We start from the raw sequence: 19,417 nt of genomic DNA, 5'->3' as shown, positions 1-19,417 counted from the left end.
TTTACCACTGAATCACAATGTCACTTGAGGCAAACTTTTTAATTCTTCATTTTTTAAAAGGATACAATGCAACTTATTCATTCTCTGCCTTATGATATCTGCACAGATAGTTAAACATACAGATGGCTCTTCCTCTGGAAAGAACTTGACTTAATCTACCTGGGATTACCTAGTAATCTGTGTGTATTAGCTAATGGCCCAAGGCATTCACATCACCATACAATTTGAGAGATATTTTATTATGCACTGCTAAACTTTCTAAGAAAGTTATATTTTCTCTCCTCTTGTCATTCTCTTTCTACCTGTTAAACTAGATAAAACATTCAAAAGATATTTCTTATGGGTAACATTTCCCCTACCCTATCCAAACTATCAACAAATTTATAGAATACATAGTATTACAACTAATTTCAATTAGAACCCATAAGTAGTATTTTCTTTACAGTATTCCAAACATTGCAGACTGACCTCTATTTTTTAAACATAAGCCTAGTACTATTATGCTGTGTCCCTAGAAAAAATGAAATAAAATCTATCTCAATTTGCCCAATAATGAAAATTAAACACTAATGTTATTCATTTGCATATTGTTTCCCCCAACAATCATATTCTTTTAAAATGAAGAATTTGAAAGATGCATAGAATCTCCCAGCCATGTGGGAGAAAAAGGCCATTGGGAAAAAAAGGCCATTTACACAGAGAGCAGTGTGAACTACAATTATGAAAATGTATTATATGCTTGAGAAATCGCAATCAATTTTCTATGGGTATATTTTGGGGAATAGTGGACAAGAAGTTTGGGAATGTAGATTGGAGGGGTGGTGCCTGTGGCTCAAAGGAGTACGGCGCTGGTCCCATATGCCGGAGGTGGGGGGGTTCAAACCTAGCCCTCGCCAAAAAAAAAAAAAAAAGAAATGTAGATTGGGGTCAAAGGTATGAATGATCTTTAATGATTTGCTGAGGAGTTTAGACTATAATCTTCAGATTACAGAGCAGTACATAGTAGATGGTGGTTAGGTGGAGAGAGATGGATGGATGGGTGGAAAGGATAGATGGATGGATGACCATGTGGATGGATGACCACCTGGATGGATGGGTGGATGGATAGATGACCATGTGGATGGACGGGTGGATGGACAGATGGATAAATGGGTGGGTGGATGGATAGACCTGTGGGTGGGTGGAAGTGTGATGGATAGGTAGAGAGAGACAATAGAACCTCTGCAAGATGACCACACAAGGAACTGTAACAAAGTGATCAACATACAGAGGTGGCCAACATAAGGAACTAGACCTATTGTGCTGATACGTACATGTGGTGCATGTCCAGTCTATGAAAATTAGGTCAATACAGGGAGGTGGTCAAGGTAGGTAGGTGTCAACTATGGAGAGTCTACGGTATACAGATTTCAAAAATGAGCAAATATGTGAATGAGTGAATTCGTCACCTGGTAACCATTAGAAATTGTTGCCACAGTAAGAAATATAAATTATTCACAAGAATTGAGAAAAATGGCCTAATTATAATTATCTAACAAACTGGAAAAGTAAAAATAAGGATGACATCACTGTACAGGGACATTGTAGTTTGTCTCCCACTTGTCCTCTCCCCCAAAGCCTTGCAACTAGTCAACTTACCAGTACTACCCACTTGTGGTAGAACAATTCTTGTCACCAACACATCACTCACACTTCTCCACAATCAAGATGACATATGTGGTCCCTGAAATGTTCCATCAGGAGGTGTTTTGGGGGCAGCTCTCTAATGGGGGGCTTCCAGACATGAGGGGGTTGTTACGCGTGAGGTCACAAAGCCACTGCCTCTCTCCCTTCAAAAGAAACTACTCAGCTCCATTTATTTCAGTATCTACAGGAAATTGACAAAGTACCACAGCACAGCACAAAATGTGGTGGAGAGTTCTCAGTTTGCTGGCTTGGTTCCCCTTACAAGGTAAGGACTTAGAGAAAATCAGATTTTTTTTGTTGCTCAGCTAACCCAATGTTTTGCCAAATCTACCCATCAGTCAACTGTGTTTGCAGAGGACCCACTATAGAAGACAATCCAGGTAACTTTTCTAATGCCTTTCAAGCGATGTTCAAGTCACACATCTGAAAATGACTGCTATGTTTAATCTCTTGTTCAGTTTCTAAAGAGAGTAGAATGGATGGTACTTTTACAGTGCATGTCTCTGTGGAATGCTATGTTATGGCAAAATGTAACCAGCTTACCACCAGCTTCTGTCTTCAAAGGGTATCCCAGTTGAAAGAGCATCAGTTTGGGATTTAAAAACTTCCTTGCTGTATAAATCTTAGCTAAATAATTTAATTTCTTTAATTTAATTTCTGGAGCTGTTTCCATATCTTGAAGCCAAGATGATAAAAATGTTTGATCTATTATACTCCCTAGATTGTTATAAGGATCAAATTTCAAATGTGAAAGTACAATGAATAGTAAAATACTACATGGGTTTAATTCAAAGTTCAGAGATAATAATGAAACCAATGAAAATTCTGTACTTATTTTAAAGAGTCAGTTATACTTTATATTTTACTATAATTTTCAAATTTTGGTTTGGATGCTTAGTTTTAATGTACATTATGAAAATTAAAGAAGGATGCAGTTGCCTTTTTAGTGCAAGTCAAATAGTTTCTACCCAAAAGTGGGGGCGGGAGTGTGGGAAATGGCTGCTGGGGTCTTTGAGTCTCAGATTGCAACTTGTATCAGATTTTGCAAAGGAAATCACTCACAACCCCCTGGATTTGCTTTTGTGTGTTTGTGTGTGTTTGTTAGTTTCCAAATATTGAATCTGTATTTTTGGTTCATGAAATTCACCTATCCTTCCAATTCTGCATTCACTGCAGAACAGCATCTGAAGGATGCTATTTTTAAAATCTCGATTTCCCATTTTCCAGACTACTTCTATTCCCCATTTTATACACTTCAATTAGTGCTTTCTTTTTTGGTACTTGTACCCTGAGGCACTTAACAAGGATCCAATTCTGGTAATGAATAATATTAGTTTCTTCAATAAGTGGCTTAAAGAATATCTAATACGTGCAGAAAGAGTACATTTAGACAGCTGAGATTACAATGATTTCAATTATTACAAAGTAAAGCCTTTTATAGACCTTAACTTGTTCAAGCTTCCAGTCATTGACTCCTAAAAGATCCCTTATAAAGATGAATTTTTAAATATGTAGGGAAACAATGTCAGAAGGTAAACCGAAGACAAGTCTTCTAACATATAAATTATTTAAATACTATTTACATAGAAAAAAATATGGATTGTGCTAGATACCACGCTGGGAACTTCATGTAAATTACATCTAACCCCAGCAAACATACTGAGGTAGGTGCTGGTATCTCCAATTTACCAAGGAGAAAACTGAGTTTGAAAGAAGTTAGGTAATCTGTCAAAGTTTTCACAGCTAGTAAACGGCAACAGAGGCAACAGAAATATCAGCCTGAGAAGCACATACTAAAAATACTATCTGTGAAACTTACAATTCACCTGTGTATGAGTTCTAAGTTGGATAGAAACTGTGTTTCTTTTTGAGTGTCTTTTTTATTTGTTTGTTGATTTTTATTTAATAGATTTTGGAGATACAAGCAGTTTTTGTTACACAGATGAGTTGTATTTTGATGAAGTCGGGGCTTTCAGTGTACCCATCACCCAAATAGTGTACACTGTGCTTCCCCCTCATCCTACCCTCCCCCTTCCACAGCTCTGAAATCCCTTAGACCATTCTGTGTGGCCATGTATACCCATCATTCAGCTCCCACTCACCAATGACCACACGTGGTGTTTGTTTTTCTGTTCCTGAGATACTTCACTTAGGATTATGGTTTCCAGTTCCATTCATGAAGGATGTTATTTTATTCTTTTCATAGCTGAGTGGTAGCCCATGGTATATTGGTATATATATATGTGTGTGTGTGTGTGTGTGTGTGTGTATGAAAATTAAGTTCTTGAACTCATCCTAGAAAGTGCTACATACCTTATTGCTGAATATCACTATAGTCACCAGATGGTCACTTTGAAGGTGACCACAGTGATATTCAGTAATGAAACGTGTAGCATTTTTTCTAGGATGAGTTACATATATACATACATATACATACACATATATACATACTAAGTATTAAGTTCATGGTATATATACCCCACATGTATATCTACCCAATGTGTTTCCTAATGTGGATCAAAACTTTGAAAGCCATTTACTTACATAATTGGGAAGATTTAATATTGAAAAATGCCACTTTGAAAAGAAATTCAAAGGACCCCCCCAGAGGGCATCAAGGCTCAATGGCACTTGAGCAATAATTGCTCCCCCCCCCACCCCTAACCTAAACATGCTCAGGCCCAGCAGAGATTCAGACAGGAAAAGAGCTGACCGTGTTGCTTTCTTATCAACAAAAAGGTAACAAGTCATCAGTTTTGACAAAACTACATATTGTGAGCTGATTTTAGTGAATTAATTTATGGAAAGATCACTATGATTAGTTCCATTGTGCAACTTCTACAACTATCAAAAATTATAGACAAAAACATTACCGCAATCTTCAAGACTGCCCTCTTTTCAAGGCTACTTCTAAAATAAATAGTTCCTAGGACAGGTAAAACACAGTTAAGAATGATGAATTTTTCAAAATTCATCCCATTTACCTACCTCATAGACAACAGAAGTGTCAAATCCACCAAATTTTAACCCCTCCATTTTGGTTATTCAGTGGAGGATAGGACATAGAAAACATCATGGGAAATGACAAATTAAATATTTATTCTGATTTTCTTTTGAGCAGGAAAAACTTCTGTTTGATGACATGTTGTCAAGATAGCTTATTTAAAGCTACACTAAAAACAAGTTTATTTTGACAAGTCTGACTTATTTTTACAACTGCAATTTTCTTTATTGATTCTATCTAAAAATAATAAAATTTGGCTCGGCGCCTATAGCTCAACGGGCTAAGGCACCAGCCACGTACACCTAAGGTGGCGGGTTCAAATCCCCAGCCCGGACCCGCCAAAACAACGACGGCTGCAACCAAAAAATAACCGGGCGTTGTGGTGGGCACCTGTGGTCCCAGCTACTTGGGAGGCGGAGGCAGGAGACTCGCTTGAGCCCAGGAGTTGGAGGTTGCTGTGAGCTGTAATGCCACGACACTCTACCCAGGGGGACAGCTTGAGGCTCCTGTCTCAAAAAAATAAATAAATAAATAAATAAAAAATAAAATTTCTTTTTGTAATGATTTGCATTGAAACACATTTTTGCTTAATACCTCATAGCCCTCATTTAAATAGGGGTCTAGTATGAGAATTAACTGAATGTCTTTGGTTTTAATTTAGCTCTATTCTTTATCATTTAATATAACAATTAAAAGCAAATGGCTCAGCGCCTGTGGCTCAACTGGCTAAGGTGCCAGCCACATACACCTAAGGTGGCGGGTTCGAATCCAGCCCGGCCCGCCAGACAACAATAATGGCTGCAATCAAAAAATAGCCAGGCATTGTGGTGGGCGCCTGTGGTCCCAGCTACTTGGGATGCTGAGACAGGAGACTCACTTGAGCCCAGGAGTTGGAGGTTGCTGTGAGCAGTGAAGCCATGGCACTCTACCCATGGGGACAGCTTGAGACTCTGTCTCAAAAAAAAAAAAAGCAAAGTTATCATCCTATTAAAATACTCTTGAATATATACATTTACTAATTTTTATCCATTAATGGATTATCCATTCAGCCAACCAATATCTAAAATCTTATGTCAAAATGAATGAATTGCAGACAACTTTTCCACAAGGAATTTGTAATCTATCCAAGGGGCACATTTGTAATCAAATAATTATTAAATGGCATGCTAAGTGCTATAATAGAAGCATATTCCAAGGCTTTGGAAATTTGGAGGAAGGCAATGTAAGTCATAGAGAGGAGGAAGGATGCAAAGGCCTGGTTAGGAAGTTTGACAAAAGTGGTGTGAGTTGAGTGTAACTGAATCTTGAGTTGAGTCCTAAAAGAAATAAGGCAGGCATTCTAGGTCAAGAAAACAGCATGGACAAAGGCAAAGTGTCTCCCGGCGCCTGGAACTTTCTGGGAACAGCAAGTGACCATGTGCACGGACTATCTGGAAGGCACAGCAACAGATGACACTGGGGGAGAACAGAGGAGCCAAGCCATCTGGAATTTTGGCCTGATTCTTAGAGGCAATGGGAACAATAGCAAATATTTTAACAAAGGAAGAGACGTGATCACATTTATTTCTGTAAAATGTAATTCCAGAAGCACATGAAGATGAATTAGGCGAGAGAAAGACTAGAAGGAAGCTATTGTAATGCTCTGGGAAAGAAATGATGCCAGTCTCAACCAAGGCAGCAGGAGGAATGGAAAAAGAGGAATAAATTGATTGATTCAAGAGATGTTTGGGGGAGAGGAAAGTCTAGGGCACCCCTCAAATGTCCAGTATGTAGTGGCTGGTGATGACATTAGTTAATATAAGGAAACACTGGAACAGAGCAGGTGGCATGTCTGGGTTAGATACGGGGAGAGCACAGGGGCAGGAGACACAGTGTTCCCACAGCACGTGTGGAGTTTGGGGTCCCTACAGGACACACTTGCTCTGCTTTGGTTTTGCATTTATTGCACACAAAAATCAGGCCATTAGGCAAGAAAAAGGGAGAATATTTTATTCTTTTCAGTCTACTATGATAAACCTCAGTAGAGGTAAAGATTTTACACAGCAACTTCCGAAATCCTAGGAAAAAGTAGAGAACCTGAACTGTGGTGGTTTTATCTGTGTGTCCTTTGGTGGGTGCCTGCTGCTTGTATTTTTATTTGAGAGTTGGTCACAGGGGCTTTGGTGTGAAGCCATCCACTGATAGGACAATTAGATCACGGGATTGGGAGTAGCGATGATGTTGAAGGTCACAGGCTCCACTGCCATATGTAAACCAGTCACCATCCGTAGCCCCAAGCTCAGCTAGCATTCTCATATCACACGACCATGCTTGGATAAATGAATCCAGTCATGGAGATGAGACCAGGTCCAGAAGTCAGTAATCTAATCCACTGGGTAAAGATGACCTGCCAGGAGGAAGTGGTGACCTCACACACCACAGCCATTCATTGTCACATTCCCATGCTCGGTGTGTGTGGAACCATGCAGGCCTAATTTGCAGATACAAACTCTGAAGCCCAGACGGAGAGAACTAGGAAGTAAGTAGGCATATAGCACGTGGGGCCTGATGAGAAAGGGTAAAAGTGAGTGAGGCTATGCATGTCTCTAAAGTCTACAGCAGAGGAAGTGGTGAGCCCACCCCATCCCCTGACGACAGAGGTGAAAGTCTGAGTCCACACTTGGGTGAAAGAAAATTCAAAAGATAGGTTCCAATTTAGTTTCCAGCGGCAAAGGGATGCTCATGAAGAACTTTTCCTTAGAAACTATATTATCAAAACTTAGCTTACAGCGTCCACCTCTTCCACCTTTTAACGAGACCTAGAGACACTGAAAAATATTTTGGAGCACTACAGTCGGAACAAAGTTGGGTGGGTTTGTGGCTTCTCACTGGGGCTATTCTTCCCTTCTACAATGATTTCCTGTTGCTAAGTCAAACACGGGGTCTACATGATAATACTGCAAGATAAGTATAGACCTGTAAATCCAAAAGCAAGGCTTACAGCAAAGAGGAGAGGCAACAACTAATATTTTATGCCTCAAACACAGCCCTTTATATGTGAAAATGAGGCATATATAATGTGGTCTGTAAATAATGTGGCATATATCAGTCTGGTCTGCAGCCTGATACTGAATTCTCAACAGCAAGAGCAAACATTCATCTTAGGAAACATACAGTGCTTTAGCCCATGATAACAAGCCATACCACTTTTCATCACCATTTTTAAGATGTTGTGAGAGTTAAATGACTATTTAATCCATAAGCATGCATCCTAAGAAAGAGACAAATGATATATACAACTTTAAAATGGGAGACATTTATTACTAAACAGACTGCAGATAAATCTCTCCACTCCCATCTTACTAAATACAAGCTTTCTGCTTAGACAATCATTTTACCAAACACAAGAACATTGGCAAAACTTCTAGGTGTCAACTTGTAACTCCAAAGGGCACACTTTTTAACACTAGTCTTTATTCCACTGCTGAGTGAGCATGTAACTTTTCCAGTAACCTCCCTCCTGTTTCTTGGTATTTTTATTAACAGCAGGAGAACAAAGATACCTGTCCATTGCCTGCGTTATAGTGCCATCATGAGAACTGGCATTAAACCCTTACTTTTCATGCTCACACTATAACAGTTTCTGTAAGGAATGAATTTTAGAAAAATATAAAACGTTCATTGCCCCCTAGGCACTTAATTGTTTATGGAAAATAAGTGCATAAGAATTGGAAAGTAAAGTGAGAATTATTATAATGAAATAGAAGTCAGTTCTAGATTCAAATCTTGGCTCAGGAGCTGCTTAACTTCTGTGCTTTGACTTCCTCATGTTTAAAATGGGAATAATGATATATTCTGTACAGAGCTGCTGGTTTGGGGCTGAGTGACTGGGTTTATGACCCAGTATTTGCTGGTGGTAAAATCGAGAAGAAATGTTTAGGAGGAGAAAAGCAAGAGTCTTCTTGGTACTCGTCAGGGTGAAATGCCTTTCAGACATCTAAGGAGAGTCATCAGCAAAGTCAGGAAGCCAGATTAGAGGACCTGAGGGGTGGGTAAAGACAGAGAAGACAGCAGGATCTGACTGCAGATTGATTAGGAGAACCCAGGAATTCAGGAATGGAGGCTGAGAAGCAGAAACAGCCAGTGAGCAGGAAGAATGAAGAGAGAGACTGACCTGTAGGCAACCAAGTGAGGACACTGCTGTAAGGGCAGGGAGTGATCAGTGATGGTGAATCACACAGTGGGAGAAGGTCTGAGAAGGGACCACTGGGTTGAGCAACGTGAAGGTCTTTGTTCATCTTCACAAAGAGCAGCTTTAGCAAAGTAGTAGGACTGAAAACCTGGTCAGGAAAGGAAGAGTGTAATGAGCAAGCATGGAATACAAGAGAAGGAAGTAGGGTAGTAGCTGGAAGGGAAGATAACACCAACGTTTTTGGTTTTTTCCTGCTTTTTAATATGAAAGAAATAACACTATATTTGTGTGCTGATGAGAACAACCCAGTTAAAGAGGGGGGAAGATGATGGTGGCAGAGGAGAGATGGGGCAATGCAGGGAGGAACTCCCTGGGTAAACGAAATGGGATGGAAAGTGCAGCCCGAGTGGAGGAATGTGGCCAGTCTATGTGGAGTGAAGTAAGGAAGGCAGAGTCTGCACCATCTACAAAAGCAAGTAGACTTTATTCAGTGACAGGTGTAGACAGAGGTTCTTTTTCTTAAGAGCACATTTTTTTAGAGCAACATTAACACACACGCATGCTAATGAGTAATATTTCAATAGCAAGCGATTTATGTGATGAAAAGAAGGAATTTCATATTTTTATTATTCCACAGAGTTCTAATATCTCTGTCACTAGCTTGCTCTCTCTCCTTTCTCTTCATCAAATAATGATGGTGTACCGTGAACTGACTGGTATGATTAATTCTACCTTTGGCACCGAAGTTCCAAAATGAAAAGAATTCATTATCACCAACCAAATCCTCAAAATCACGAATTCTTCTGAGCTATTCCAATTACAATAAGTTTACCATGGCTGTAAAACTGCATCTTTGTTTAACGTGTACTGGGACCTTAGAAAGTTTAATACTGAATTGTCTTGTAACATTTGGCAAAGGAGGTTCCTGGTGAAGAGCTGCAGAGCTACAAGACTTTGTCTTTTGACATTGAGCCTTTCATTTTTTTTTTAAAGCAAGAATCAGCTCAGCTCTTCACAGTTGTTGGGCTCTGTTTACCAGATAATAGTAGTACGTGACACTCACCATGCACTGAGAGCCTATTCTAAGTTCTTCAGGTTATTTAATCATCTTAACAACTCTACACCTATGTGATGAGTACTACTGTTTTTCCTGTTTTGTGGTGGGAAACCTGAGACACACAACTTGCCCAAGTTCATGCTGTTGGTAGTGGAGGAGCCAGGATTCCAACCAGCAATTTGGCTTGAGTGTGTGGGTTAATCATCCTGTCATAGGCCACCAGGGTTAGAAATAGGAAAATAAGTATAATACAGGTCCTCTCTGCAAACATTCAGATGGTACAAAGCCTTAGAGATTGATGACAGATAAGAGAATCAAGAGCCAAAATGTTCTCAGAAAGCTGAACATTCAGTCCAAACCCACTGAATAAGACTGACCTAGAAAGAATGTGAAACCTGAACTTTGGTTCCAAAATGAAATGCATCGACACAGGATAAGGGAAAAGTGATGTGCCCACAAGGTCTCTGAAAAGGATCTGGGTGTTTCTGGTGACTACCCGCCCAACATGAGCCTCATGAGATGCTATAACTCAGGAGTGAAACATTGGTCGTAATGGAAAAGGGTGTGAGGCTAATGAATGGCCCCAATGCTCTGGCCAGCTGTGATGACACCCGAGTCTCCTACCACAGGAAACAGTCATGTTTTTAGAGGGAAATTGACAAGCTACTGTCTGTGTAGATGTGACGAGTGGAAAGGGGTGGGGGATATTGAAAGGGATAAAGAAACTAAAGGCATATCTTCTTTAATATTTGTGCATGCTATGGAAGAGACATTTATCTTCAGAGAACAGAAAGAACCAAGACCAAAAGGCAAAAGTAATGAAAAGACTTGGGGCTCTTCCTTGGCCCCACCACCTGTCCCACCCTGACCCATGCCCTGTCTTCAAGGCTAGATGACTTCACAATTAGGGTCTCTAATTAATCACTTTCCCTGATTGATAGAATACTCAGTTCAGCTAAGGGTTGGATACAGTGGAATGAATGGTACAAGGTCTTTCTATGAAAGTCTTTCAAAATAAGATTGATACTTCTTCTGTTCCATGTGGTTCTTATAGAACCAGAGCGTTAGTAACAAATATTTGAGGAGCATCCAGGGGCTCTGGAATTTTAATTATTCATTACACTGCAACTGTGTTCTTTGGGAATGGAATGATCTCAACAGTTGGGCTTGGAACTCAGAAAAATTGATGTGTGGGTCCCACCAGGAATTCTTTTTTTTTTTTTTTTTTTTGGCAGTTTTTGGCCGGGGCTGGGTTTGAACCCACCACCTCCAGCATATGAGGCTGGCGCCCTACTCCTTTGAGCCATAGGCACTGCCCCAGGAATTCTGATTTAACTAGTAATGGGTGTGAACCTGGGCCTCAGAGTTTTTAAGAGCTCCCCAGGTGATTCTAACAAACTGCCGGGGTTGAGGACTCCTGGGTTCCATGACCTGCCTAATATGATGTCATAAGTAGGGATTAAATGGCTTCCCAAATCTTTATAATCAACAAAAGTCACTCAGGAGAAATTCCATTATCATTCTCTATTACTATTATTCTTATTACTCACTTATGGGCTAATTCTATTGATAAGAATACTTCCAAATGGCCAAACTTAAGCAGAATTCTAGGCTCACACCACAGTGCTTTTTTGAAAACACAAATCTCTTTTTATTGGCATCTTGTTCATTATAGTATTGGCAGATGATAGCTATTTTTCCATTAGAACCTAAGCATATTGTTTTCTATAAAAGTCAATATGAATACAATACAATAATTCTGGGTTATTACTATTAGAGATTAGACTGAAATTAATGACCTAGAAATGAAACAAATAAAAACATTGGGACCAGTTAATTCCCAGAGCTCTCCAGCTCTCCAAAGCACTTTTCCTAATACTTGAAATGTATCTCAAGGAAATAAACTCCCTTCTGGTTTCCTTCTTGTTTTTGCTTTGTTTTGTTTTGTTTTGTTTTAAGGTTTAAGATGATGCAGTAAAACATGTCTCATTTGCTAATTCATAGTTCATAAGCCCATGGTATTCTTCTGTTTATAGAAGTGTTTTATATCTTCCTTGATAAGAATTATCTTTTTCTTGGAAAAAAAATTTTTTTTAATTTAATATGTGAAGAAATGATGAACGGCAATAAGTGTGCTAAGTCAGCAGTAACACCAGCTTATTTTTCCATTAATTTCTTTTGTGGGGAGATAAATTTGCAGCTGCTTAAAACCAACTGTTTATCATTCTCTTGGGGTTGTGGTTCAGGGAAATTAGACTATCATGTCTGCCTAGAGAAAGTGCTGATGTGGAATATTGAATTGGAAGAGGCCTTAGAACATCTTCCCTCTGGTGTAAAAGTCTGGACAGTGGGGCTCAGCTACTCCCCTGAAGGGCAGCTCCACAATTCACCAGAGTATCACAAATTGTAACACTGTTTCTTAGAACCCTAGACCCATAACTTGAACTTGAAGGTGCAAGGTGTCCATTTTATAAACAGGGGCCAGACAGGCTGAGTTTTCTGAGTCTCACAGGTATGATAGGCTAATATGGTTATAGGCATGGCCTTTGAAGTCCACAGCCCTGGGTGCAGAGCCCAGCTCCATGACCTTTGCGACCTTGAGCCTCTATTCCTCTATCCATAAGGCATGATAATTCTTCCTTTATAGCATTAGTTTGAAAATTAAGTTAAATACAGGTAATATGACCTGGCATAGTTCCTGGAATCTGACAGAGCAAGCAGCCCATACCTGCTGGGCAGTTATTCAACTTCCTCTTTCTTCCTGTCAAAACCCTCCTCCCTTCTTCCAAACTAGTTCCCACATCCCCTTCCCTTCTGCATGGGGCATCTTTACTGCTCCTACACACGGGGTTCACCTTTCTCCTCTCATTTTTGGTATCTGTTTATGTTTTGATTTCTAGAAGAAACGTGTAATAAATGATTGAATGGATGAACAAGGCTGTGTTGAGACTAAATCTCTGCCATGTTGCAGGTATGGCAACCCGTTTGACTGTCCTCAATTCTCTTCCTCCACAGAGGCCTTTCTGACTAACCACAAGGAAACCATCACCGTGGAAGAAGGCCAGAATCTCACTCTGAAATGTGTCACTGCTCTGACCAAGGCTGCCTCCCTCCAGTGGCTGACTCCTTCCGGGTTCACCATTTTTTTAAATGAGCGTCCTGGTAAGTGAAAGAAAGAAATAAAAAAGCTGCCACCAGACCTCAACCTGAGGGATATTCCATCCAGGGACAGAAAGCCTCCTGCATGAGTCACCCAAAGGTTAGGCTTAGCCTACGTACTGTTACATGCGAATCACACCTCTGAAGCCTTTTATTTCACACAAGGCTTTCTGGGGGCAGGAAGTCTGAAATGGAAACCCCACCAGAATGGCTGTTAAAGGGGACTCAGATTACATAGCACATTTCCAGTCCCCACCCCCTCATCACTTTTTGATTCTCAGCAACTATGACACGACCACAGCAAAATGATAGGCAGTGGCCTGACTTGGAGCTCTTTGCCCTCATGTGGCCAAGACCATCACCTCACATCTGGAGCCAGCTGCTTCTTTTTTTGTCTGAACAATCCAAACTCATGTTCCACAGCTCCCTTCCAGATATCTCTTCTTCTCCCTTGGTCTTAACATAAAATTGAGCCTTTTTTAAGCAATAGAAATTGACAGGTTGTATGACCTTGGAAGTGAGGGAAGCCATTTCTCTCTTCACAAACACACATGAACTGGACATAGGATGGGTGAGATGGAAAAGGACTCCTACATCTGTCTGGTTCATCTCTTTGACGTTGGGCCCAATTTTACTAAACACTTCCTCTCATAATTTTATAATTACCTTCAATATTCGTAATTGCCAAATACTTGGGAAACTCTCTAAAACAGCAAATTTTATTCTTTTTTTTTTTTTGAGACAGAGCCTCAAGTTGTCCCCCTGAGTAGAGTGCCATGGCATTACAGCTCACAGTAACCTCCAACTCCTGGGCTCAAGCGAGTCTCCTGCCTCAGCCTCCCAAGTAGCTGGGACCACAGGCGCCCACCACAACGCCCGGCTATTTTTTGGTTGCAGCTGTCATTGTTGTTTGGCGGGTTCGGGCTGGATTCGAACCCGCCACCTTAGGTGTATGTGGCTGGCGCCTTAGCCGGTTGAGCTATAGGCGCCGAGCCAGCAAATTTTATTCTTATTTACAAAGCAGAACCTCTGAAAAAATTGACATGCTTTGAAAACATCATTAAATACTGGTATGTTATATATAAAATAACCAATTACATTATTTCAGACTAAATAAGTTTTAGTACTAGATTCCAATAGAATAAGAAGATACTAATTGTTAGTTCTGAGGGAAAATATTTTCAGTAGAGATAATTCTCTTAAAAAAATGCTTTTTGTTGTTTTGCTTTGTTTTTGTTTTTGAACTTAGAGAACATTCTTGGACCTTCTTGGATTTCTGCATCAGGGCAGCTTGATCTGCCTTGATGGGTCTCAACCTGAAGTGATCTTGCCTTCCAGGGAACACTGGACAATGTCTGGAGATAGTTTGAGAGGGGGATGCTGCTTCTGGCATCTAGGGGGTGGAGGACAGAGATACCACTAACCTACAATGCACAACACAGCCCCCCACAACAAAGAATTATTAATTCAAATGTTAATAGAGCAGAGATTGAGACCCCTAAATTCTAGTTCATATAATATCAGAGCCACCAGACACACAACCATTGTTCCAGATGAGGAAGACCTTCCTTGGTCAGCCATTCAAGATTTCACTATCTTCAGCATATTCATATTATAAATCTTAACAGTAAAAACCAAACCAAATAAACAAAAATACTCATTTCATAAGGCTCTGATTTGCTAAGGAAACTTTGATGGCAAATGGAAATGCCAGGTCAACAAACCATCAAGAAGAGCATTTGCTATTGGATGGAAATTTCTGGAACTTTCCAGAGCTTGCTTTTTTGCCACTGGCTAAACACCTGAAAGAACTAAATCATAATCTGTGGGAAATTTCAAATAATAACAATCCTTATAAAATTAAAAATAAAAGGCTCCTGGCTGGTACATTTATCAGTGCATTTATCTCCCATTTTTTCCATTCATTGTGCCCAGATGACTTCAAGTGAACCAGATTTTTACCAGGTAAATCACAGTGAGGCATCTTTCAGTCAAAAAAAAAAAAAAAAAACCTAAAAATCTGCCTGTAACCTGAACCCTTTGCCAGCAAGGCACTCTTAATTTCCTACTAACACAAATAAAACAATTTGCTAATTTCACAGATCCTACTATCAAAATATTTCACTTTCTAAACTAACTGTGAGAGGCCTCAACTGGGAACACTAGGATTTGGAAGGCAGCTCACAGGCATGACATTTCTTCCCTTTAAAGTGTGAAAATCAAAAGCTATTCCTGTGAATGATCAATCTGGATGCATCTGATACCTTTCCTCATTATAGCTCTATTTCCTTCTCGTACAGCTTTTAAAAATTCCAAATACCAGCTTCTTCATCACTCAGCCAATCAGCTCTCCATCACTGTGCCCAATGTCACCATGCAGGATGAAGGCGTATACAAGTGCCTACGTTATAGCAGCTCCGTGAGCACAAAGGAAGTGAAAGTGATTGTGCTAGGTACGTACGCTGGGCAAGTAAACCCAGGATGGGAGTGCTATACAGAGGGTGGCAAAAATTTGTATACACATTTTAAGAAAGGAAAAAGCTGTATTAGAACTGTAATACTCCATAAAAATCAATAACAAAAGATGGATACAAGTCACACTGAGCCTGTCTTGTGATTGCAGAAGTCAAATGTAACCTGAGTGGTAACATTTAATAGTTTTTCTGTCTTAAAATGTGTTTTTTTTGGCGCCCCCTGTAGTTCTAAACACAACATACCATCCTTAAACTGAACAGTTTACTTAAAAAATGTTGACTGTAAGGAGGCATTTCCTGGGGCATCGCTACCATCTTTTATTGAAAGGAAACAGAAGAGAGAAAAAGCCCTAGATTGAACTGTGTACTTGTGAAATTAGTCTTAGGCATCACCAAACTTTTCTTTCCAGGAAACTTAAAAGGAAAGAGGCTTAATATTTGAGGAGCCGTGACTTTGTGCCACCAGGGAACCAAAGATGAGTTAGGCACTCTCTCTGCCTGTAACGGGTTTGCACTCTAGTTTAGGGAGCAAAACATGTATGTAAGTGCCATGGAACCTCGTCACAGCACATCCTAAAAGAGGGAATTCAGACGTAGCCGCGCTGCGTGATTTGCTCACATCCTGCGCTGAAACAGTTCTCCTCTCCTGCTGGGGGGTGGTGTTGGGAGGTAACAATCTGAAGTGACAGCCTCCTAATCATCTAGGACTTAGTCCTGTAGACGGTCAGCTGTGTCCAGTATATGCCTTAGTATCTTTACATTTTTGCTTTTTGTAGCACAACAGATAGACTTAAAACATTGCTTTTTATTAGACTCTAAGTAACATCAACCCGCATATCGCACAAATGAGTTTCTTAAACTTCTCTTGTTGAATTATTGTAGTGTTTCCCACCAAGTCCAGTCACAGTGGGAGAGCAGCTGAGAAGAAGGTTTTGAGAACCAGCATGACTCAGTTCAGGGTTGCCTTCCCCCAGCCCCACAGGCCACTTCCAACACCATCCCTGCTCAGGCTGCTGTGTACCCTCTGGGATTCCAGGACACCCTGCGCATAATTCTATCATTACACTCCACCCATGTTCTTTGTTTTCTTTCAAAATATTAAGGGAATACGAATGTTTTTGCTACATGGATAGTTTTTACAATGCTTAGGGTAGGGTTGTTAATGTGCCTATCACTCAAATACTGTTTATTGTACCTGGTAGGTAGATTTTCAAAGTGATCTTTTAATTAACCAGTTCAGGGGCTGAGTCTACCACCAGACTATTAGCTCCTTGAAGGACCATCTTTTTCATCTTTGTTTAGTTAGTTTGTTTATTTGTTTGTTTTTGAAGCAAAGTCTCAGACATCCTGGGTAGAATGCCATGGCATCATCATAGCTCACAGCCATCTCAAACTCCTGGGCTCAAGTGATCTACCTGCCTCAGCCTCCCAACTAGCCGAGACTGTAGGTGCCTGCCACAATGTCCAGCTAGTTTTTCTTTCTTTCTTTTCCTTTTGTCTCAACTCCTGAGTTCAGGCAATCCACTCATCTTGGCCTCCCAGAGTGCAAGGATTACAGGCATGAGCCACTGTGTCCGGCTTTTTCATCTTTGTATTGCCAGAGTATAACAGTATCTAATGCATCCTTGGAGCCAATAAATGCCTTTCTAAAGTCTTGATGGGAGATGAGTGAGTTAGACAGATGTGGAAGAGTGCAGTTCTGAACTAAAGTGGAAGTAAAATGGGAAAGAGGAAGAAATAAGCCTAGCTGAAAGGTATTTCCAAGACAGAAGTACACAGAAAAAGGACCAATGGGCCTTTTATAAAAGAAACGTACCTACAAGGTCAGAGGGGACACAAGTAACTTACTTTGAGGTGATAGATTCATGAAAGTTTACAGCTGAAAAAGCCCACTACTTCATGTCACAAACAAGAACACTGGTATATCAAGAAGTCAGGGAACTTACCCAAGCACTTATAACTAGTCGGTGACCGAGATGGGACTAGAATTCAGGCCTCTATTCCTCACCTAGTACTCTACCAACCAAGGACAGTCATTTCACATTTAAGAAGTGCTACATAATCTACTTGGGAATTTGCAGGGACTAATCACACACTGAGTTACAAACATTCTGACTTCAGCTAAAGTAGCTTTACAGCCCCTTAACATATCTATATTCTGGAACAGGTCAAATAAAAGATATACCCATTAATTAGACTCTGTCCAATAATGATCCCTACAGATTATTAGGCTCTGTTCTTCACTGAGATGTGTAGACAAACTACTTAAGCTCAGAAAAATCCATTTTCTTCTAGCAACTCCTCTCAAGCCAATCCTGGAAGCTTCCATCGTCAGAAGCCAGAACAGAGAAGACCACATTGTATTTAAATGCTCCACCACGAGAAGCAAGCCCCCTCCTCAGATCACCTGGCTGCTGGGAGATGGCACGGAGCTCTTCAGTAAGTAGAGAGAGAAATGGTTGTCTTTCCTCCTTTGTTTCCTTCCTACTTAAATTTCCAAGGGATTTTTAAAATGTTTTGGCACCCTCTGGTGGCAGGAGAATTCATCAATTCTTTTCCAGACAAATTATCCTTATAACCAATCGCTATTCTGCCTTAATCTTGAAAGGCTAATGACAGATAATAAAAATGCTTTATTCACAACAGGTAGAAACCTAAAGAGGAACATTTACAATGTCTTCTTAAAAATTGACAAAGTTTCCTAAATAAGAGGAATAATATACCTATTATCTCTGGGCACAAACCTTTTAGACATAAAATTGAAAGTATATTTAAAATAATACAAGCAATTGGAACAGATAGGGTCTTCCCTACATAGTATAGTCCTGTACTATGTTATACTCACAAGCACAGATTAAAAACATTCTGGTAACAGAGAATTTAAACTTTGGGCCTTTGAAAAAAGATAACTAATTTTGGGAACTATTTATACTTTGTTTAGATTTTAATAACTAGTACCTTCAGCATCTATATAATAGCCATTTTTAGAGCTGCAAAAGGACCTTTACAGTGGAGAAAACTGAGAGTCCAATGGCATTCTGGAGAGAAAGACCCAAAACCCAGATGTGATTCGCAGTGTAGTGTCTATTCTACTTCATTATAAAACCCCTCCTTTAACTCACCTAGTTTTACAACCTGAGCAAGCGCTGGGGTCTTTGTGTTTCATGTAACATCAGGATGTTCATCTTGTATAAGCTTTGATTTTTTTTTCCCAATAGTAAAAGGTTCTAGAACCTTATCCATGCTTACTCCGCTGCTTGCCTTTGTGACCAGAGCTGAGCATATACGAAGCAGCTCACTCAGGTTAGAAATCTGTCTGCCACAAAGTCCAGGACATTGGTCTCTAATGAAACCCAACTCATCCAATAGTATCAAATAGGCACAACCTCATATATCTCTTTAAATTGCTCCACAGGTGGAGCCCACCATGAATTTGAAACTGATGGGAAGAAATGTAACACTACCAGCACTCTCACGGTCCACACCTACAGCAAAAACTCAACTGTGAACTGTGTTATCCGACACAAAGGCCTACAGGGGAAGAAACTGGTAGCACCCTTTCAGTTTGAAAATTTGGGTAAGAACAAATGATTGTGTTTAATCATTTTTAATTTACTTTAATACTGCACTATCAAACAAAATTAAATGGAGTGGGTGAAGTCCTTCAGAGTGAGACTACTGCCAGTAAAGCACTTGTTAAGAGAGAATTTTTGTCATGATCGAAATTTCTCTACCTGAGTATAGGGTGTCAACAATTCCAATGTTCAGAAGAAGCCACCTGTGTCTGGACAGGGTGGCTCATTCCTCTAATCCTAGCCCTCTGGGAGGCAGAGGTGGGTGGATTGCTTGAGCTCAGTAGTTCAAGA

At 40.1% G+C, this 19,417-nt stretch overlaps 1 protein-coding gene across 1 annotated transcript in view; it reads left to right on the top strand.

The window, feature by feature from the left end:
* Positions 1–1,860: 1,860 nt before the first annotated feature.
* CRTAM (cytotoxic and regulatory T cell molecule) overlaps positions 1,861–19,417 on the top strand; it is a 30,029-nt gene continuing 12,472 nt past the window's right edge. Inside the window, exons 1-5 of the mRNA XM_003796797.3 lie at positions 1,861–1,951; positions 12,934–13,080; positions 15,378–15,530; positions 17,847–17,990; positions 18,967–19,128. Of these exons, the coding sequence (XP_003796845.1) occupies positions 1,906–1,951; positions 12,934–13,080; positions 15,378–15,530; positions 17,847–17,990; positions 18,967–19,128 (652 nt within the window). The 5' untranslated portion in view covers positions 1,861–1,905. The remainder of the gene's footprint in view (positions 1,952–12,933; positions 13,081–15,377; positions 15,531–17,846; positions 17,991–18,966; positions 19,129–19,417) is intronic.

This window comes from Otolemur garnettii, unplaced genomic scaffold (genome assembly GCF_000181295.1).
Source record: "Otolemur garnettii isolate 467f Iridium unplaced genomic scaffold, OtoGar3 scaffold00108, whole genome shotgun sequence".
Taxonomy (NCBI): domain Eukaryota; kingdom Metazoa; phylum Chordata; class Mammalia; order Primates; family Galagidae; genus Otolemur; species Otolemur garnettii.
The sequence above is the reverse complement of the archived record's forward strand: the minus strand, read 5'-3'. Positions and strand labels throughout refer to the sequence as shown.